Source organism: Borostomias antarcticus (genome assembly GCF_949987555.1).
Source record: "Borostomias antarcticus genome assembly, chromosome: 2".
NCBI lineage: Eukaryota > Metazoa > Chordata > Actinopteri > Stomiiformes > Stomiidae > Borostomias > Borostomias antarcticus.
The window spans coordinates 26072130-26092982 of NC_140235.1; the positions used below are offsets into that span (position 1 = coordinate 26072130).

General features: G+C 43.9%; 1 protein-coding gene and 1 pseudogene across 2 annotated transcripts; both read right to left on the minus strand.

Moving 5' to 3' along the window:
- Positions 1 to 240: 240 nt before the first annotated feature.
- Positions 241 to 3265, minus strand: nrros (negative regulator of reactive oxygen species; the record flags this gene model as incomplete). Its single annotated transcript, XM_084454065.1, has 3 exons — positions 241 to 2193; positions 3024 to 3144; positions 3201 to 3265. The coding sequence occupies 3 exons, from the start codon at positions 3263 to 3265 to the stop codon at positions 241 to 243; spliced, it is 2139 nt and encodes a 712-aa protein (XP_084310191.1).
- Positions 3266 to 8076: 4811 nt separating this feature from the next.
- On the minus strand, positions 8077 to 20583 carry LOC311322065 (E3 ubiquitin-protein ligase TRIM35-like; annotated as a pseudogene). The gene is made up of 6 exons: positions 20188 to 20583; positions 19156 to 19380; positions 18926 to 18948; positions 18723 to 18840; positions 18117 to 18621; positions 8077 to 8278 (listed from the first exon to the last, which is right to left on the minus strand). The product of its transcript is annotated as an E3 ubiquitin-protein ligase TRIM35-like (transcript).
- Between the last annotated feature and the right edge of the window lie 270 nt (positions 20584 to 20853).

Below are 20853 nucleotides of genomic sequence, written 5' to 3' on the forward strand. Positions count from 1 at the left end.
AAAATGTTTTTACAAGAATCTATACCACAAATACCACAAACATAGCATCCACCAAGGTTGTCCAGATTAATAGCAATACAGTACAGTTGATTGAACAGGTTTTGGACCATAAATTATTATTAATTTTTTATTTATATTTGTGAATCAATGCACAGTAGGCCACATACTCATTGATCCATCATATGACCCACACTGACCCATAATTTGCCTCTTTCACATAACAACAATGTGTCCCATCTCCTAATAAGGTTCAGGCCTCCAGCACTTCTTTTTAATGGTTTTGGGTAGCAGTCTAGGCCTAAATGTGAGGAGGAAAATGATTGAAATGCCTATAAGGGAGAAGCAGACAGGAACAAAGAGCACTAAGTACCACAAAATGGACTCCCCCTCTTCGCCACCACAAACAAGAGAATCTAAACGTGCCACTCCGTGTGTCCTTTGAGTGTCATCCTGACATCTAATATGTGGACTGTCAACGATAATAAGTGTTTTCGTGCTCTCAAACGTCCGGTACCAGTCTGACTGGCAGCAGTTGAATGGGTTTCCATTGAGAAAGACAGTCTGGAGTGTCTGGGCTAATATGTTTGCCTGAACTGAAGGAATAGTGTTGAGTTTGTTGTCCCTCACATCCAGCAGCCTTAGATGAAGACTTAGCAGTGAATAGGGAAGCTGGGTGAGAGTGTTCACAGAAATGTTCAAAGACCTCAAATGCTGAAAAGGGGAGAAGTCAAAATCTCGTAAGCCTGTGTTCCCCAAGCCCAGATGCTGTAAGGTTTTGCTCAGGCCCTGAATGGATCTGGGCTCGATAATGAGTTTGGGGTTGTTGGACAGTTCAAGGTGAGTTAAGGGCGTCCCTTCGAATGCTGATGCCGGAAGTCTCCCCAGATTACATCCTGCCAGGCTGAGCTGTCTCAGAGAAAAGACGTTTGTCCAAACCACACAGTCAGAGTAGCTGTGGTCCGCTACCTCGGACGGACAGATCCCAACACTGTTGTAACTGAGATCCACTGAGCCGAGGCTCGGCAAAGATGGGAACAACCCAGCGGGAAGCCTCTGCAGGTGATTCAGGCTCAGGTTCAGGTAAGTCAGGTTGCCAAGTTCCCTCGCAGATCTCAGATCAACGCGCACCTCTATCAGGTTATTATTGCTCACATCCAACTCATACAGGCTCCCCGGCAGCTTGTCCTGATTTAGGTCCAAGACCTTCAAGCAGTTGTTCCGCATCCTAAGTCTGGACAGAACTGGCATTTTGCTGATGAACCCTTGGGGGAAGTAGTCCACCAGATTACCGCTCAGATCCAGAAGCTCTAGAGAGGAGATGTCCCCATGCAGGCCTTCGTCCCACAGCTGGGCAGTGATATTGCTGACATTGCCCCTCAGGTTGTAGAAATGGACACTGGTGGTCCAGTTAGGGGAGGCAGCGTTCGCCGACAAATGTTCATAAAAGCTCAGTCTGTTCTGGGAGAGGTAGAGGGTGTGCAGGCGACTCCGGTTGGGCAGGAAGGGGAAAAAGAGCAGTTTGTTGTCCGTGAGATCCAGAGTCTCCAGCTGGAAGGTATCGTCAAGGGCTTGATTGGCGATGAACCACTCAATGGAGTTGTGACTGGCGTTCAGGACTACCAGTTGAGTCATCTCGAACTCGACCAGGCAGGGGAGGTAGTTGAAGGCCAGGTTGAGCCTTTGGAGTTGATACATGTGGTCGAACGCTCTGTCGATCTCAAACAGCACGTTCCTCTGAAGGTCCAGCTCCTTGAGCTGGTGGAGGTCCCGGAAAGAGCTCTCGTCCAGCCTCGACACAAAGTTTCTGGACAGGTTCAGGTACTCCAGCGACGTCATGTTCTGGAGGAGTACTGAGGCCATGTTTTCAGTCAGCCGGTTCTCAGAAAGATCCAAAACCCTAAGCTTGGAGAGCGTCAGCAGCGCTCGGGCTGTTTCCTGGTATCCGACGTGAAGATTATTGACGGCGAAATTTAGGCTTTCAATCCGGGGCGCGTCATAAAAGACCCTAGACCCTACTGTCTCCAAACTGTTGTCTGCGCAGCTAAGGCTGTGAAGGGAGGGATAGGCTGAGAGAGCAGTGTCCTGTAGCATGGGGATATGATTGTGGTTCAGATGGAGCTCCTCTAGGTCATCAGGCAGTCCCACAGGCACAGAGGCCAGCTGGCCGTCATTACAGAGGGCCGTCCTTTGGATCTGTTGAGAGAGAGAATGGTTTAAGTGTGCGTGTGTTTCTTTGTGTGTATATGTTTATGTGTGAGCGCGCGTGTGTGCTTGCGTGTGTGTGGTATGTGAGAGAAAGGCTGAAACAGTACTTCGGTTAGCTTGAAAGAAGTCTTAAAACCAACAGTAGCTCCATTCTTTCTGCGATAGCTTCACCTACTGCATTTAAGGTTTGCACATTTTTACTTTTCATCTTGGATAGTTGTATGTTGTGGCAGCGTGTGTTCTCTCTTCCCTCTCAAACCACAGTACACGCTGAGGCTCTGGTGAACTCAATTTCCCAGAGGCTTTTAATGTCACCCTTGCACTACAGCGATAACCACGAAGACAAACAAGCCAAGAATTCATAAATTAACTGTCTTTCTCATTACCTAACAGCGCAACTCTTAGGAGGAAATTAAATGTGATAAATACCCCCTAAAAAATGTATTTTTTATCGAGAGTTTTTTTGTCGAGAGTTTTTTTTACAGATCTGAAAAAAGAAAGAACAATTTAAAGTAGTTCCTCTTAAGCCTCAGAATTCCCTGCTAGAATGTTTTGTCACAAAGTTGCTATAAATTGCAACACTCTTTTTGACAGAACTATTCTCTTATGATTTATTTAGTTTAGTTCAACTGATAGTGCTTACAGACTGATAATGTTAATGTTGAAGAGGCAAAACAGTTGATTCCATCTAAAAACAGAACAAAACTCCACTGATGCTCAAGCTGTTAATCACTGAACAAACTGACTTAATAGTTATTATAGCTCTTCAATTTTTACAGAATGGAAAGGGTCAGACTCCCACCAGGCTGGCGTCTTACCAGTCGGCAAGGGCCATGGTGGGGGTGGCAGCAGACTGGCATCAGGAGACCCCAGCTGGACCAGAGGGTGAGGCAGAGCAGGGTGGGGCTGATGCCGTGGACGTGCATCTTCACATCCTCACTGCGAGTGGGAGGAGAAGGAGAGGACAAAGAGGGAGAATTAGAGGGTTTAGTCACTCTCCACTGTGGGCCAGACCCCGGTTGAAGCGTTTGGAAAATTCCAAAATGTCAAAGGTGAGCATAATGGAAGCAGGTAGACAGGCCAAGGTCAATGTGAGACAACACCGCCTCTCCCCTTATAGAATGACATTTGCAGGGTTAGACTGACTGTGTCTGTGACTGTGAAATGTGGCTATTTTGGTATTTGATTAGTAAACTGAATCAATCAGTTTGTATAGGCTACTGTTTCCATGCTGTTTGTCATGCTAGTGTATATATTAATTCCATGAACAATATCAAATGTGCGTATGAAAAGTGTAGACACGAGGCTACAAAACACAACATGGGACACTTTATTCAAGAAAATAGATGACATGATACATTGTAAATAGACTACATGATGCACACTGTCAAGTTATCTGGTATTTTTCCGGCTTAACTTCTGCCTAAACTTGAAAAAAGCCCAAAGGAGGTATTAAACAACTTTTCTTTATCTTCGTTCAGTGTTTATTGAAGATGTTTTTGTTACAGTATTTGCTTCCTTTGTTATTACTGAATTCATATAGAACTGAACAATTAGGTTGATAACCTTGAAAGAAAAAGAACAGTTGTTTAAATTCTAATTTCCTTACTGTACTTAGTTTCAATATAGGCTACTTGCTTCACACACTTCACACACACGGGAATGAATGACTTGGGTTAAATTGTAAATCCAATTCTTTATTATGCTTATTGTGATATTTGTTGTAGTTGGGCACTGAAGAACCATGCATTTTATTAGGTTACATAAATAAATGAATTCAATATTTTGATTATGATCATGATTTTGTCTTCAATTTCCCCCCATTATCTCTGTAACTTCAAGACAGGTAGCCTACACGTTGCATGCTTAGGGTCCGTCGGCTACTTGACCATTGATACTAAGAAAATTATTCCACCAAAATATTGCAAAATGCTCATTTTGTTGCATGGAACCTCAGAAAAAGCCCGTGAATGGATTCAACACAAAGTTACAATGTGCCCTAATACTGCCCTGAAGATGCAAGATTAATCATATTCATCATTGATGAGGCTACTGTGAGTGCATGACTGGGCTTCCATGCTTTACTTACCCTGGCGGTTAGGTGTGGGTCTCCCAAGCCACCGACGGTTGAGCTCCTGACCATATCTCGGGGTTTCGGCGATGCAGGCAGCGTCGAGTCTCTCATGCACGCGAGCGAATGATCTCTTCGGCGCTGAACGATGCCTCTTAGTATTTGCGGAAGCAGGCAAGCAACGGAAACCAAGTCACATGGACAACTGAGATCACAGACCGGTTATCAAGCCTATAGGGTCAGAATGCTCCATGAAACTACAGTGGATATTATCTTCTAGTTTGAGATTACTGAATCAGATCAACGTCTTCCTTGATGCGTCAGGTTGCATATAGCTGCTCTCAGATCTTGATCATGTATTTTAAACGCAAAAGTGTAACTAATTATGTTTCTATCAAATACATTTCACACCCAACTGCAATGAAATGATCAGATATTTTATTTCACTTGACCTATTTCACTTCGCCTGACATGGAGGCTATAGCCTATGCACTGCAGCTACTAGGCTATAGAATGCAGAAAAAGCTTACTCCTCTCCTCTCTCTCTCTCTCACTCTCTCTCTCTCTCTCTCTCTCACACTCTCTTTCTCTTTCTCTCAACCACAAAAACCTACATGAGAGCACACCCTCTCTGGGTTTTCATCACCAGATACAGGGGGAGGAAACCACCCAGCGCTCACACCCTTCCTGCCTCAAGCTGCAGCCAAGCTGTCAGTTCTGCAACAAACAACAAATCAAGCTGAACTGTGTGACTGCCTAATACTGTAGTACACACACAAACATACACACACAGACACACACACAGTCATACATTAAAAATTTCAAATGGCGGTTGGCATACTTTTATTCTCTTTACTCGCCGTGACATCTCTGTGAACCATTAGCCTATACGCTGGTATCGCAAAAGTAGTCAACTAATTTCTGCACACTGCACAAATGCTTACAATCGTGTGTCAGCAGCTAGGCCCCTCTCTCTCTCTCTCTCTCTCTCTCTCTCTCTCTCTCTCTCTCTCACACACACACACACACACTATTCTCGATTCTTGCTTACTGTACACTATGTGTTGACTCAGCGGGGATAATATTAAATGAGAACATTTGATCTACAGGAGAATACAATTTTGAAAGCAATACAGTAGTCTTACTGCATTATCAGGTTTTAACACAGTATTTCTCGAAAACTGAAAAACCTATCAAACCCTACTCCTCCCACAATTTTTGGTCAATGAACACCTCAATTGCTACACTACATCTTCAGACTGTCCTTCACAAATTATGTTCACTGATTTTTTAAATATCAAAAATTGAGCCCACAGCGCATCAAAATGTTTTGAACAGTAGGCTACTGTATGAAGCTAGGCTACTGCAAATACTCGCTCAAAAAATGACACAATTTTCATGATATGGTAGATGTAGTGAACATTTTCAGAATTTTATTTCAAAAACTGTATTTTTGACAGTATTTTGAAGTCTGTCCCCTCAAACTACTGCTGTTCATACAGGAAAAAATACACTACCCACAATCCTATAGTGGAACAGCAATGTCTTCACCAATCAGAGACGTTGTTGTTGGCAACCCTGCCCCAATAGTGGACCCTAGGACTACAATTGGCTAAATTGAGTGATTGAGAGGACACCTGTGCCATTGATTGTTTGATTGTTTTCCACCCGCCTTGTTAGTCTGTGTATATATAGCCTACAAGTAGCACCCCTCTTGTTCTTTGTCTGTTCATTATTTGCTGTAGCTGTGCATTATCCCTGGTGTTGTCCTGTGCCAACTTGTAAGTGTCTGTATTTTGTTCTCCACTTGTTGAGTGTATACCTTGGTTTTGTTGTTCAGTCTTTGGTTTTTGTTTTTGCCACTCGTGGTGCCTTTATTTTAACAAACATTTTGTGGAAACTGCTGAAACGGCCATGTTACTTGCACCCATGACATTTACAGTATATGCAACCCTTGTGATTGATGTTTAAGTCAGTGTGAAACCATCTGTGGCTTCTCACATGGCAGGTAGCTCAACAAGAGTTCAAGCCCAGGGGGATGAAGAATTTAAAAATGATAATGCATACTCCTCTGTGCTGTGACATGACTTTTTTTTTTAAACAATATTGTTTAATTTGTACCGGTTACTGGTTTGTTGTAGCTGTTACCATTTATTTTGTTTGCTTTTGTTTGCATTGCTTCATCTGGCCAGCATGTAGGCCTACTAATATGTTCATGCAGGATTCCTATGGCGTAAATATCTAGCTGTGACATTTAGTTTTTTTTAGGTCAAACAGCCAGCTTCTCACTTGGCTCAAACAAGAACATGATCTTCCCTTGTTGTCTGGTTGTGAGTTCAAGCCCCGGGTGATACAGAATAAACATGCTAATCTCTACTCAGGGATTGTCTTGTTTTCCACTTGTGTGTACCTCTTTGTTTAGTTTTTTACCCCTTGTGGCGCCTTTAACAAACTTTTTTTAACTTCTGAAACCTCCACATACACCTGTGACATTAACATGCACCCTTGATTGCTTGTCAGTGTGAAACCATCTATGGCTTTTCACACGGCAGGTAGCTCAAGAGTTCAAGCCCAGGGGGATGCTGAATAAAAATACTAATGCATACTCAGGAATTGTGCCGTGATATGATTTACATTTTTATTTTTAAATGTTTAAATTATGGTCTGGGCAACTAGAGCACACGTATTTGTCATCGTCTCCTCCTCGTCTTCCTCCTCTTACACCTCATGCACTTTCTCCTAGTTTGTTTATTTTGTATTTTGGCCACTGGGGGACGGGGAAGACCACAAATGGCAGTGGCACACAGACAAGGAAGCAAGTTGCAGAAAATGGCCAGAGGTTGTCTCTTTAATAAACAAACATGAAAGATCTCAAACTAAATCCACATGATGCAGCATGCTTTCTGCCTCACCCCTCTTCTCCCAGGCTTCTTCTGGCCTGGGCTTTCCAGTTTTTGATGAGGGGACTTGGCTGATTGTCCACACCTGCCTCAGCAATCAGCCCAGGTAATCATTAAGCTCTCTAGCCCACAACCTGTGGGGTTCTGGGAACTGCAGTCCCACAGCTAGCGGCCACTGGCATTTTGGTTTGAGAGGGCCCTGGATTGACACAGTATGCTATCAAAATCCAGTCATGTTTTCCATGTAAAACTGTGCTTGCGTACAGTAGTTGGACAAACAATTTCAACCAATAATGACATCCACCCTCAATCTTCAACTTTAAGCAACACAGCTAAGATTCATTATTTGGCTAGTTGCCAACAGCATTGCATGTCTTTGGCTGTTTGCATTACATTAGTCATTTAGTGGAAACTTTTATCCAAAGTGACTTGCATAATTGCATTTAACATAGGAAGTTAGTGTACTACTATTCACCAGAACTCGTGCTGCGCAGCAGCTCTAATATTCCATTATTTTTTAAATGTCACTTGGTGTCTAGTCTGACAACGCATGCAAGTTTTGGGGATAAGCCTCATTTGTTACTACCCAATCAGTGGCGGGAATTCATGTGGTCGCCCAATCAGTGGCAATCAGATTCAATTCAGACCCATCCCTTATCTGCGTGTTACCATTCTATTTCGTGGAGCTCTGCCCCACAGGGCGCTTATCTCCTAGTGGTCACCCACGTTACCAGGCAACGCTCACCGAAGAACGTGGGGGGGGGGGTGGGCCGGTGACGAGCAGCGCCGCGTCGACCTCCTGGAGCTCGAGACCGTTGCTGGTCCTGTGTCACTTCGCCCGCCTCTTACGAGGGCGCGATGTGTCGGTGCGGTCGGACAATCAGACCACTGTGTCTCGCATCAACCGTCAAGGAGGGGTTCGCTCACCGGCTCGGCGCCGCTGGCTGTCGGCCCTAACCTGATGTCTCGGGGAAGCCCACGCCAGGGCGAGTGGAGACCGCACCTACGGATTGTGTCGCAACAAGGTGAGCCTGTTGAAGCATTGAAGGAGAAGGCGCACTCACCTCTATGCTTCTCCCCGACTCCACGGGACCAGCCCCCTCTGGGAGTGGACACGTTCGCGCACGACACATGGCTGAGGACTCTCCTGTAGGCCTACATTCCCCCCCTCATTCTATTCGTTGTGGGCCAGGGTCGGAGGGTTTATCAGTCGTTCTGTGAGCCCCAGACCGGCCCGGGGCATGGTGGTTTGCAGAACCGATGGCGTTGACCCATTCCACGTCAGCTGGAAGCTCTGTCTCAAACGGGGGGGCTCAATTTTCAAACCTGCGTGTCGGGCAATTGTGTCGGTGACTTGTGTGCTTTGTCTACACAGCCCTGTTACCTCGTCATCGCCGGTGATGCGAGCAAGGCTGTTGCGTCCGTACCTTCATGCTGAAGGTGGTTAAGAGTGCTCACAGCATGTAGGCTTTTGAACTGCAACCCTTTTTCCCTGCGCCCCACTGGAGTGAGAAGGCGTCGCCTGCCCCCCCCCCCCGTGCTTTGTCGGCGACAACGAGCTGAGCTAGCAACCTACACACGTTTTGACGAAGATGTGGATCGTTTAACTTTTTGCTAATTTCAGTTTAGTTTTAATTAGGCCTAGTTTCTAAAGTGGGTTTGCTAGTTTAGTGAAGTTTTTATTTTTTGAAAATGCTTAATTATAGTTTTTTTTATTATATTTTTATTTTCACTATTCTGCCTAGCCTCATGAGGCCAATCTCACGAGCTCAAGTTACTCCTTGTGAAACAAACCATCTGGCGCACGTCAGGCTACTTCTGCGCAGGAGCACAGCTAAAAAAAATGGAGGATAGATTTCATATGCACCCAAAATACAAGGCTTATGTATGAAATGAAAAAGACTAAATCTAAAGACATTTTCTCTATTATTTTAGTGTATTTTAGTTACTGTAGTCTTGTAAAAACAAAATACAGTTTGCTAGTTATCTTTTTTGTAAAGCTTAGTTTTCATTTTTAGTCGCACTGAAATGAAAAAAGCATTCTGTCCCATTTTGGTTCACATAATTGGTCATAGTGTTCACCTATTCAACGATATATGCCAAAAAAAATACAAAATTCTACTTCAGTCGAGATCACTTTTGTCAAATTTGAACATTTATTATACAAGCGGCATAATACATAGCATATGAATTTTGGCGGTGTGCTCTGTCCGGGGGGCCCCCTGCCTTCCACCGTCGTGGAAAGCGCTCCACCGGCGTGGGAGGCAATCTAGGTGTTCCCCCCCTCTGGGCCAAGCCCTTGGCCCAGAGAGCCAGGAAGGGGGAACGGCATCTAGCCCCCTGCCTCAATGACGATCAGAGTGGGCCGCGATCGGGAAGACGCTCGGAGGTAACTCAGCCCACTAAGACCGTCAAAGAGTGCTACAGGAGGACTGCTGTACATTATAGTCCCTGGTCCCCACGGGCCGACGCTTCGTGGGTTCCGCGGGAGATACAGCCTAGTGTCTGCATCCATGGCGCCCGGAGGGACCGCTGGATGGCCATTCGGAGACGTAGCGGCCCACGTTCGCCACGGAAAGCCACAGAGACCAGCTAGCGGCTACTCTGGCATCCACTAGCCGACGCTAGTGGAATACTGCTGTACATTATAGTCCCTGGTCCCCACGGGCCGACGCTTCGTGGGTTCCGCGGGAGATACAGCCTTGTGTCTCTGCGTCCATGGCGCCCGGAGGGACCGCTGGATGGCCATTCGGAGACGTAGCGGCCCACGTTCGCCACGGAAAGCCACAGAGACCAGCTAGCGGCTACTCTGGCATCCACTAGCCGACGCTAGTGGAATACCTGACAAACTACCCCGGACAGAGAGCAATGATGACACAGATGACATCGACATACGCAGGAGGAGCAGGGGAGGAGGTGGGGCGAGCATACAATGCACAACCAGCAGTAATGGCAAGCGCGAACAATGACATGTTTTGACAGCTTAAATACATGCGCTCTAGTGAGCTGACCAATGCTATGACAGCTACAGTCAGCTGGTGCTGGCGTCATGCGTGACTGATTAACCTCTGCTGACTCCCCCAGGCGTGATGTACGTGCCTCGTCTGAATTTGCGTCGGAGACTTCATTTTTGTTGTATTCTTATATCAAAGTATATAATTTCTTACTTCCTTGAAAACGGTAGGTCACGTGCAATGACGACAACAGGTACCTTAGATTTTAGGCCAATAATTTCACAACATCCACCCGTCAATCAACGCTATCCTTCTATTGAATCTGTCTAAAGTTCTTAAAACCCGTCCACTTGTCAATGTTCCAATCAAATTCCTCTAAACGCATGCCCCACCCTCATAGCTTGTTTGCGTCCGAAATACATCAAACTACGGAAGTTAGATGATCTCAAACGTAATACATCCATGGTTTCTGTGCGACTTTAAAGGTAGGGTAGGTAGTTTGACGTAAACAAGGCCTCCAATTGGTCATCTTTTTCAAAAGAACCCGCCCCTCCCTCCTGTCAATCATGATTGTAGTCCCTCCCTCCAAACATGACTGGTAGTTGTGGCGAGATAGAGACCCTGATTGGTCAATACATTCGGGAGCAGTGCATTCTTTGAATCCAAAATACAGAGGCAGCGGTAAACACGGAGATCCAAGTTTATTCTCAGAGCACTTCTGTTACTGATAGCTGAAAGGATATTATGCCAATTTTACCAAATAAAGCCAAAAGCAAACTATCTATCCCACCTTTAACTAGAATGTTTTTCACACCTAGTTTTCTTTTTTTTTCTTTTTGTTAGTTTTCGTTAACTATAATAACCTTGGTGGAGATAAGTATTTTGCAATGAGTAAAACCTGGGAACTCTTCAAATCTGGAACATGGACTGAAGTAAAAATAGCTTTCTGAGTTTTACTTTTACTCAGTTAGACAGCTTTGTGAAATACAGTACCCCACTGGTGACTGAATTTTGTGTTTTCCTTTACATAAATAAAGACATTTCCACCATAAATTGGTGTGGAAAAGGCACAAATTGGTGCACAAAAATTCACTGGAAAATGGGGAATTCACCAGGGAGCTCAAAATTTCATGGGGGCACACCCCCAGACATATGTCCCCACCGAAAAAGGTCAATTTTTTCAGAAAAAATACCCTTCCCCCCTCCTCTTAGCATGCTGGCTACAGGCCTGTATTGTTCTACAATGGTGTTCCACAACAGTGCAGACGTCAGTTCTGCTGTCTCGTCACCAGTTTTCTGTTCTGATGTTATAATAGAGAATTAGAACCAGGAAGTGATGGGGCTGCCATCAGAGGAGTGATCTGTTGGGGCTTCCTTCCTGATTTCATGACAATTCTCACTCTCACTTCTAACCCAGGCAAGTGATCGGCAGCAACAATAGCTTCTCCTGATCAGGTGAATGTCTAATATTAGACCTGATACCTGTAGGCTAGTCTCGAGATGCCAGACTATCGAGATCTCCACTGCAGAGTATAGAGACTGACTTGTGAGTCTACCTGTAGGCTATGAGGTCGTAACCCACATGTAGCAGGTCATTTGAGTCTGACTCAAATGGATCATAATGTTTATGTTTTGTGTTGAGTTTCAGGTATCAGGAATGTTCCCATGACTGTAGTGGCATCATCTGACCACTGAGTGGAGGCAAAGTATTTCTCACTCAATTACAGAAGCATTAACAATGAAACTCTATAAATCATATTATCAAAAAAAAAAGATCTGGTAAAGCATGAATCATTTTGCTGCTCTGAGGAAAATTTCGTCAGTGTTTTGGAGCTATAACTAATAGGCTAAATCAGGGGTGGCCAACCAGTCAGAGACTAAGAGCCACAAACATTACTGTGGTACCACCCAGAGCCACACCATATATACCAGCGTTTCTCAACCTTTTTTTCAGTCACCGAACCCTTCATAAGTACTTAAAATCCCAAGGCACCCCAGTCTAAAATAAGAAGAAAAACGTTATTGTCCATTAAATATACATTTAAAGTTAATTTATCTAAAATTAATACATACAACAAGATATTTTCTGACATAATATATTTTGGACTGGGTTGGGTTAGGCTGGGCTGGGCTGGGCTGGACTGGGCTGGGTTAGGCTGGACTGGACTGGACTGGGCTGGACTGGGCTGGGTTAGGCTGGACTGGACTGGGCTGGGTTAGTCTGGACTAGGCTGGGTTAGGCTGGGCTGGACTGGGTTAGGCTGGACTATGCTGGGTTAGGCTGGACTGGGCTGGGCTGGGTTAGGCTGGACTGGACTGGGCTGGGTTAGGCTGTACGGGACTGGGCAGGGTTAGGTTGAACTGGGCTGGGTTGGGCTGGACTGGACTGGACTGGACTGGGCTGGGCTGGGCTGGAAATTTGAGGCTTTGAAATGTCCCAATGATGTCTGGCATATCAGACAGAATGGCTTACCATTACGTTCTATGAAGAAAAAATGACTCTCCCACTCGGGTAAAAAATGTCTTGTGTTCGTCTTCATATTTTCTTTTCGCTGCGCATTTCTTTCCAGCCATTCTTTGGATGTACCCATACCTATATGATTGGTTTGAAGTGGTTCTCACGCGACTTCCTCGCGACCTACTGTAGCGAAATGATTTTATGACAAATCTGCAATAAACTAAAAGAGAAAAGAAAAGAGAGAGAGAGAGAGAGAAACGTTCTTATGGAATGAATGAATTTATTTTTTTAATGAAAGGATGGAAGAGCCGCAAGCCAACTTTTTTTTTAATCAATGGAGGAGCCGCACATTTACGGGCAAAGAGCCGCATGCGGCTCGCGAGCCGCGGGTTGGCCACCCCTGGGCTAAATGGAACAACATGAATGAACATTTACCTCCACTCCACTCTTTACCTCCACAAGTCACCCAAACATGGCCGGCCATTTACCTCTATTCATTTTTTGGACTAGGATTACACCAAAACTATACCGATCTTCATGAAACTGGGTGAAAGAGTGTAGCATGGGCCACCTTTGAACCCATTCAATCTAGGCGTGGAACCAAATCACTGGGCAGATTCACAAGCCGTTTCTTGGTTTGTTTGTTGTTAGCAGGATTACGCAAAAACTACCTGACCGATTTTCATGAAACTCAATGGAGAGGTGGGTCAACTTAGAACCCATTAAAGCTGCAATCATTGATTTTATTCACATTGTCAAAGCGAATTAAAACCGCCGGATATCACATAGTTTCACAGAGCCATAGAATCCTAAACGTGAAGGAGAGGTTCCACAACAGCTTCTTTCCTGAGGCCCTGCCCTGGACAGACTCCCCACCAATCCCCCCCCATCCCCTTGGACCAGTGTCTACCACCCACTCCCCTTCCCTCGCAACCCCCCCCCCCAAACACCCCTATTGGCCTATTCTATTCCTAATAGTGTCCTACTTCAATTACTCTTTATTGGTCGCCTGTCTGTTGTTATTCCCGTATTTCAGCCTGTTGTCAATAGCCGGCCTCTGCCTTTGTTCCACCCCTGTGCCTTACAGTATATGGCTCTAGCTTTTCGTTTTAGCCTTTCGTTTGTAAACAAGTCTCCTACTGCCATCTTGGAGAATTTATTGGTAAAATAAAACCACTGATTGCAGCTTTAATGTTGTGGTAGTGTCGTCGCTGTGCCATGCGTAAATGATGTCTGTTCATCTCTTTGTATGACGTATGAAGAAGAAGAATTGACGTCAGGGGACTCATTTGTTTAATCTTCGCAGGGCTTTTACTCCGCTGTGTGAATGCAAAGTACTTCCAGGAACTAAAGGTACCGGGGTCTTTCTGGCATCAAAGTGGTTATTGAAAAGGAAAGGAGAGACCCTCTCAGTGAAAGCGTGTGAGATTGTGTGTACATGTAGATGTGTGTTTCTATCAGGGTCAGAGAATGAGAGCTTTCCTCTGTCCCAGTCCAGCTGAACTCTGATCCTGTGGGGTTTCTGTCTCACTGAGAGGAGTGACTGGCATTGCATATGAATTCACTCATTTCCACTCCATTTCCACTTCCACTCCACTTTCAAAACCAGGCCAGGTCCAGCCTGGCTTATGTGCGTGGCTGGCTTGTTTCTGTTCAGGTCTGGTAGGATGGAAGCTAGTCATGCCACTGAAATAGCTGTGAATTGAAATGACATGAAATAATGTCTGATAAATTAAGATAGGTCTTGTCGCCTGGACACATCAGTTCCAATTCTTTCAATGCTAATCCAGCACTATAAGAGCAGGACAGCCAGTTAGCTCATGAGTCACAACAACTAGCAGCAGCTTCCATAACATTAATGGTAGCGGTCAGTGGCTAAAGCAGTTACACTGATAATTCCTGTAACGTAAGCTATTTTGCTGCAATTGGTTCAAGTTCTGTTTCAAGGCTAGCGGACCTACAGCGGGTCCCCGATGGATGCTCCACCACCATTCCACCAGTAGTTTATTGTCTATATCCTAAGCCCATTGGCCCTAGGCTTATGGATTTCTATTGCTAAATTAACTTACTTACTTACATTTTTTGGATAACCCTTCCTTTCATACTCCACCAATTACGTAACAATTACCTGGTAAATACATGCAAAGTATAGCCTAATATAAAATGGGTAATTACTGAGACACCTATACTGTAGGTATAATTTCAAAATAGGAGTATTTCAAATGTTCATTTTCTGCACATGAATTCAATAACTGACATAGCACCACCAGGTTACCACATTTTGACATAGCTTCTATCATCCAGTGACAAAAAAAAATCTTCCCCACTGGGGTTTGAACCCCTGACCTTCCGCATGGGAGTTAAACTTTATTCACTCCACCACCTAGGATCTGGAAAGTCTCTGGTGTCATAGTGTATTTATTTTGGTGTGCTGGGACTACTGCCTCTTGTGGTGGCGACATAGAACTGCAGGTCAACAACACAACGGTAAATTTCACATTAATAAATCTAGAGTAACTAAAGTTACTCCTAATGTCTCAGGTTTCTTGTGTTGACTTTCGTTGTCTTTTATTATTGTCCTTATTAAGCTCTGCGTTGTCTTGATTTCAATAAAAGACGCCCCCAATCTCTCACAATACCACACAGTCCAGTGTCTCCTTGTTCTGATGTATTCCAAATGAATCTCTCCAACACGGGATTTGAGCGACATCAAAAGCTGTTTATTCCAGAAGGTTTGACATACAAAAGACAATGGCATATAGTCTAATGTACAGTTGACCTCTCTGTATGCTGTCTGGACTCAAATCAAAGCATTGGTCTTGTTGCAACGTTCTTATGTGGTTTGAGTGTCCCCCCCCTCGTCTCTTCTCCGATAAGACTGTCTTTCTGGTCTCTTCTGTGGCCTTGTTTTGGTCAAGATAAGCTATGCCACCTAACCCTAACCACAACAATTGTGTTTGGCACAGAGTGTACCAGCCATGGAATGTCTTTATCTCATAAGTCTATGGAAGAGGGACACCGTTTCTTGCAGAAAACTCAAGCCGACAGCCATACTCAGAGGTCAATCATCATAATTTAGAAATAGCTAACAGGATCAGATTAAACCAACATTTCTCTGAAAACAGTCATTTTCAACACTTGTATGAATCTAGAGATTATATTAAGACACTTGGTTGTATAAATTCTAAAAAGAGTAATAGAATTGTCAGAGTATATAACGAGGTATTTTCAGATGGATGACAAGTTTATTTTTTAAATTATTTTATCTACTTATATATCTTTGTTGAGTACATGTCTGTATTGTTTGTATATTTGAAACTTGTTCAATAAAAAAAAGAAAAAAAAAGGAGAAAAAAAAAAAAAAAAGCTTCCATAACATTAATGGTAGCGGTCAGTGGCTAAAGCAGTTACACTGATGATTTCTGTAACGTTAGCTATTTTGCTGCAATTGGTTCAACTTCTGTTCCTGGACAAAGGTAAGGGATAAACCCAGATAACACAAGGCTAGCGGATCTACAGCGGGTCCCCGATGGATGCTCCACCACTATTCCACGGGTAGTTTATTGTCTATATCCTAGGCCCATTGGCCCTAGACTTATGGATTTCTATTGCTAAATTAACTAACTGAACATAGCACCACCAGGTTACCACATTTTTACATAGCTTATATATAAAAAAAAAATCTTCCCCACTGGGGTTTGAACCCCTGAGATAACGAGGGAGCACCTGAAAGGCTTCTACATTATGTGATCGATTAAGTGAAACCGCTAGGAGCAAAAACGAGCCATATTTACTACTAAAAGAGAAGAAATATCACTTTTGTAACAAACTGTTGAAATGAAGACCCACAACGACATGACGTGTTTCACACACACACACACACACAAACTGTTTTTGTGGTATAGTTTCTCTTCAAGATCTTTAACTTATCTTTGTATTGGATTTTTTTCTAATGAACAAAGTGCACAAATTGTTACTTAACCACAGTACATATCGCAGAAAGGCCACACCGCCACCATTAGGGAAATTAAACAAACACAAAATGGAGTAGCAGAAGGTGTACATGAAAATGAAATGGAAATTAAAATGACATCACATCCATATGTATGATCAGTGGCGATTTTAGCATGGCATTTCTGGAGGGGCAGTTTTATATTATGTCACCATCACAAGAACTGAAGGTAGCCAATTAGTCTACGGTAGGTACATCAGAGCAGAGGCTACAACACACAAAGTTAACGACACATTAACACACGCAGAGTAGGCTTAGACCCATAAGAGAGCGCATGTCGGTCCAGGGTTCTGAAAGTGACAAGTGTGCACCCATCAGACCTGGGCACTACGCATAACCTATTAGTACTCCACTTACTGTATATCACTCCCAAATAGTCTACTAGAGTGAAGGCGCACTGTCCACATTAGTCCCCCTCACACATCGTCTCAAAAATGCACCGAAAAATGCCTGGGTTCAGTGAGTTCGCTGACTCGTCGTGACCACGCAAACCCATTTCACACTTCCCACAGAGTTTAATAAAAGTGATCAGCCTCCCCAGAACAAACCGATTCTCCTCGGTCTGTTTGTTGTGCTCCGCGATGGAACGGCGAAACGCATCATCTAGTTGTGCCTGGACGTTGAGCTGCCCCAGTAAACCCAGCTTCATGGCACAGTTCAGATGGGACGCAGAGCTTTCATGCTTCGCTGTTCTTTCTGACAGATGTTTAATGTATTTGAATCCAGACGATGCCCAAACAGAGTTTCCACCAAAAAGAATACAAGGGAAACCGAACAGCGCACTTTTCGAGGTGCTAGCAGTTAGCCACTTCTTTTTCTCAAACCATTCCTGTTTGAAGGTACGGGTTACCTTATCTCCAGCCTGAAGCAGCACCAATTCTTCTGGTCGTGTGGCCCTAAACGTTTTATTTCCAGTTTCTCTTCAAGTTTCAATGTACTAAACCGCACATTCAACAAATAATCTAAACTATTCATTGTTGCACCTGAAAACACTTTAAATCTCTACAAAACTTTAGCTAGCAGCATTGGCTAACGTAGATCGACATCGACAATGACCCAGTAGTTCAACTTTGATCAACGTTGTTTCATTATTCCCTGGCTAAACCTGTTGCCAGGTAGATTTCGTAGGGGAAGAGACTTTTCTGCCCCTCCACCCAATTAAATCTGCGTGATATTTTTTCACATTACTCCCGACCACGCTCACATTGTCGCTATAGCAACAGTAGGGGAGAACGCTTCGGTGCCCCTCTGCCGAGTCAGAGCAGTCTGTGACACACTCATACAAAGGGAATTACTGCAAAACAGCACTATACATATTGTCAGTCAGGTTTATTATATTTATACATGCTATTTACACCACTGACTGAGTCACTGAATCACTATTTTGTATTAATTATAAAATAGATTTTTCCGAAACAGTTGTAGGCTAAGATGCATCTTGCACAACAGCGCCACCTGGTGGGGCACTGCCCCTAATGTAAAATCGCCACTGTGTATGATATCAGTGCTATTCCACTGCCACAGAGAGATCTTCATTGGTAAGATCTGCAGAGGTTGGAGGCTACAGGCATTGCAATGGTATGGAAAGACTCTCAGTGAAGGTGTGTGTAGATGTGTGTTTCTGTCAGGGTCAGAGAATGAGAGCTTCCCTCTGTCCCAGTCCAGCTGAACTCTGATCTTCTGGGGTTTCTGTGTCACTGTGAGAGTGACTGGCCCTGCTAGGGATCCTGCTCTGTATTCACCATCAAGGAGACAAATTAGCCAGGCTCCCCTCTCTAGAAATCCCTTCCTCTGGACAGACTCTATCACACCAAGCATCCAGTCTGTACTGTTCCCGACTTCAACATCCCAGCTGTGTGTCCCTGAGTCAAAGCCCTCAGAGCCCAGGACTTTAGGGAAGTTATAAAACCTCTCTGGGGTGTCAGGAAGCTGTTGTCTATCATGACCGAGTCTTGCACTGGTCAGATCCTCAGACAGGATGAGACGTGGGTGGGCAGTGTTGGGGTCCAGAGTCACAGGAGCTGAAGAGAGAGAGATCAGGTTTCTGTTGATGTGACCTTGGTTGTATACATGCTCGTCTGTCCTCGAATGCAGACCATGATGAACCCAGTGAAGTACTCACTGTATCTGATAACGTCACGCATCTTCTTCCAGACTCTGTAGGTCAGGTTGCTAAGTGTTTGGCCACGTTTATCAGCGCTCCTGACACCAGCTGTGGATCCGGCAGTGTGCACTGGGTTCTGGAAGAACATTCAGGAGTCAGTGTTGCTCTGGGGTTGGGTTCAGAACCACAGAGAAAAGAGAGACAGAAGGCGGGTCACTTACCTTTTCACTGTGGCTTTGTAGTTCTGTGGAGGAACAAAAAGTTAAAATTAATCATGAAAAATAGGCTACCCATCCAGCCATTACACATGCACATTAGACAGACAGACAGACAGACAGACAGACAGACAGATAGATAGATAGATAGATAGATAGATAGATAGATAGATAGATAGATAGATAGATAGATAGATAGATAGATAGATAGTTGAAAGACAGTATGCTGTCTTGACCTGCAGGAATGAGATGTATTCAGCTCTCAGCTCCTCCTCTATGGATCCGATTGTGTATGAAAGAGTTGATATCTCTATGCTCAGACCCTCAATCTTCTCCTTCATCATCTGACTCTTCTGCTCCTCTTCCTCCCTCAGTGCAGCTATCCTGGCCTCCTCTTCCTCTTGTAGAAACTGGTGAAGCTTCGTAAACTCCTCCTCAATCTGCTTTTCCGTAAATTGGTCCTGTCAAAATATTTACTTTAGTTAAAGTACTTTTTTTTGTTAATTCACTCTGGATGTAAAGTTAAATGAGTAAGGCAAGGCAAGGCAAGGCAAGTTTATTTGTATAGCACATTTCAGCAACAAGGTAATTCAAAGTGCTTTACATGAGACATTAAAAGCATCAAGACAGTGCAAGAAACACAAAAGGTCATATAAAACGAAATGCAAAAAAGGACATTTAAAACAAAATGCAGGAAAAATAAAATACAGGAAAAAAAGTTACAGTGCAGTGTATGAATTAATAATTATTTGATTTAATAAAAAGCAGCAGCAAAAAGAAAAGACTTCAGTCTTGATGTAAAATAACTGAAAGTTGCAGCAGACCTGCAATTTTCTGGAAGTTTGTTCCAGATATGTGGAGCATAAAAACTGAACGCTGATTCTCCATGTTTTTTTTAATAAACTCTAGGGACAGAAAGCAGACCTGTGCCAGATGACCTGAGAGGTCTAGATGGTTCATAATATAGCAGCAGATCAGAAATATATTTTGGCCCTAAGTAAAATGTGTCATTACCTATAAGATCTTTATTACTCAACATCTTTACCTTAATGTGCTCTACTGTTTGATCACACGTTTGTTTAACTTTATTAAAGACCTTCAGCTTCTCCTTTAAGGGCTTCAGTGCAGTCTGGAATTAAAAACATGAACAACCCGTTTTATGATAGTGATTAAAGCACATCCGTACTTGTGCGATTTCAATATATCACAAAATAGTAGCTGATTTTGGTCCTCATTTTTAATTTCTTAATGTTTTTGACCTACTGTACCTTGTAGTCTTGTGCAGCTTCCTCTATGGGTTTGAATCTGTGGTTGGAGTGTCGTTTTGAATACCGACACACCAAACAAAGGACTGTTTCATCCTCCAGACAGTAGAGCTTGACTTTCTTACTGTGCAGACTGCAGACATCAGACCCTGCTGAAGCTCTCTGACTTCTCTCCTGTAAGAAGGCCTCACACAGGTTCTTCAGAGCCAGGTTAGAGGGGCCAAGCACGGACCTTCCCCTACACACTGGGCATTTCCTTTCTTCTTTTCCCCTCCAGTATTCATGCAGACAAGCTTTACAGAAGCTGTGGCTACACACCAGGATGACAGGATCTTGAAAGATGTCGCGGCACACAGGACAGGAGAGATCTCCCTCTGGAAGATACGTCCCAGAAGCCATTTTATCAACCAGTCACTCTCTTCTGGAATGAAGTCTGAATTTAACTTTCAATTTTAATCAAAAATGTTGACTGTTATAGCAAGTTTAAGATGCCATTCCCTCTTGTAGTTTTAGTAAGCAGTCTCTTCCGCCTTGAAGCGTTTCATTGTCTTGAATCTAAACACGTTTTCTTTAGGCTACTGTTGTCGTGCTAGTGCACAGAACTTTGTTTCCAGCTCTGTTAAGGGGGAGGGCTTTGTCGGAACAGGATATAAACTTTAAATGCAACTG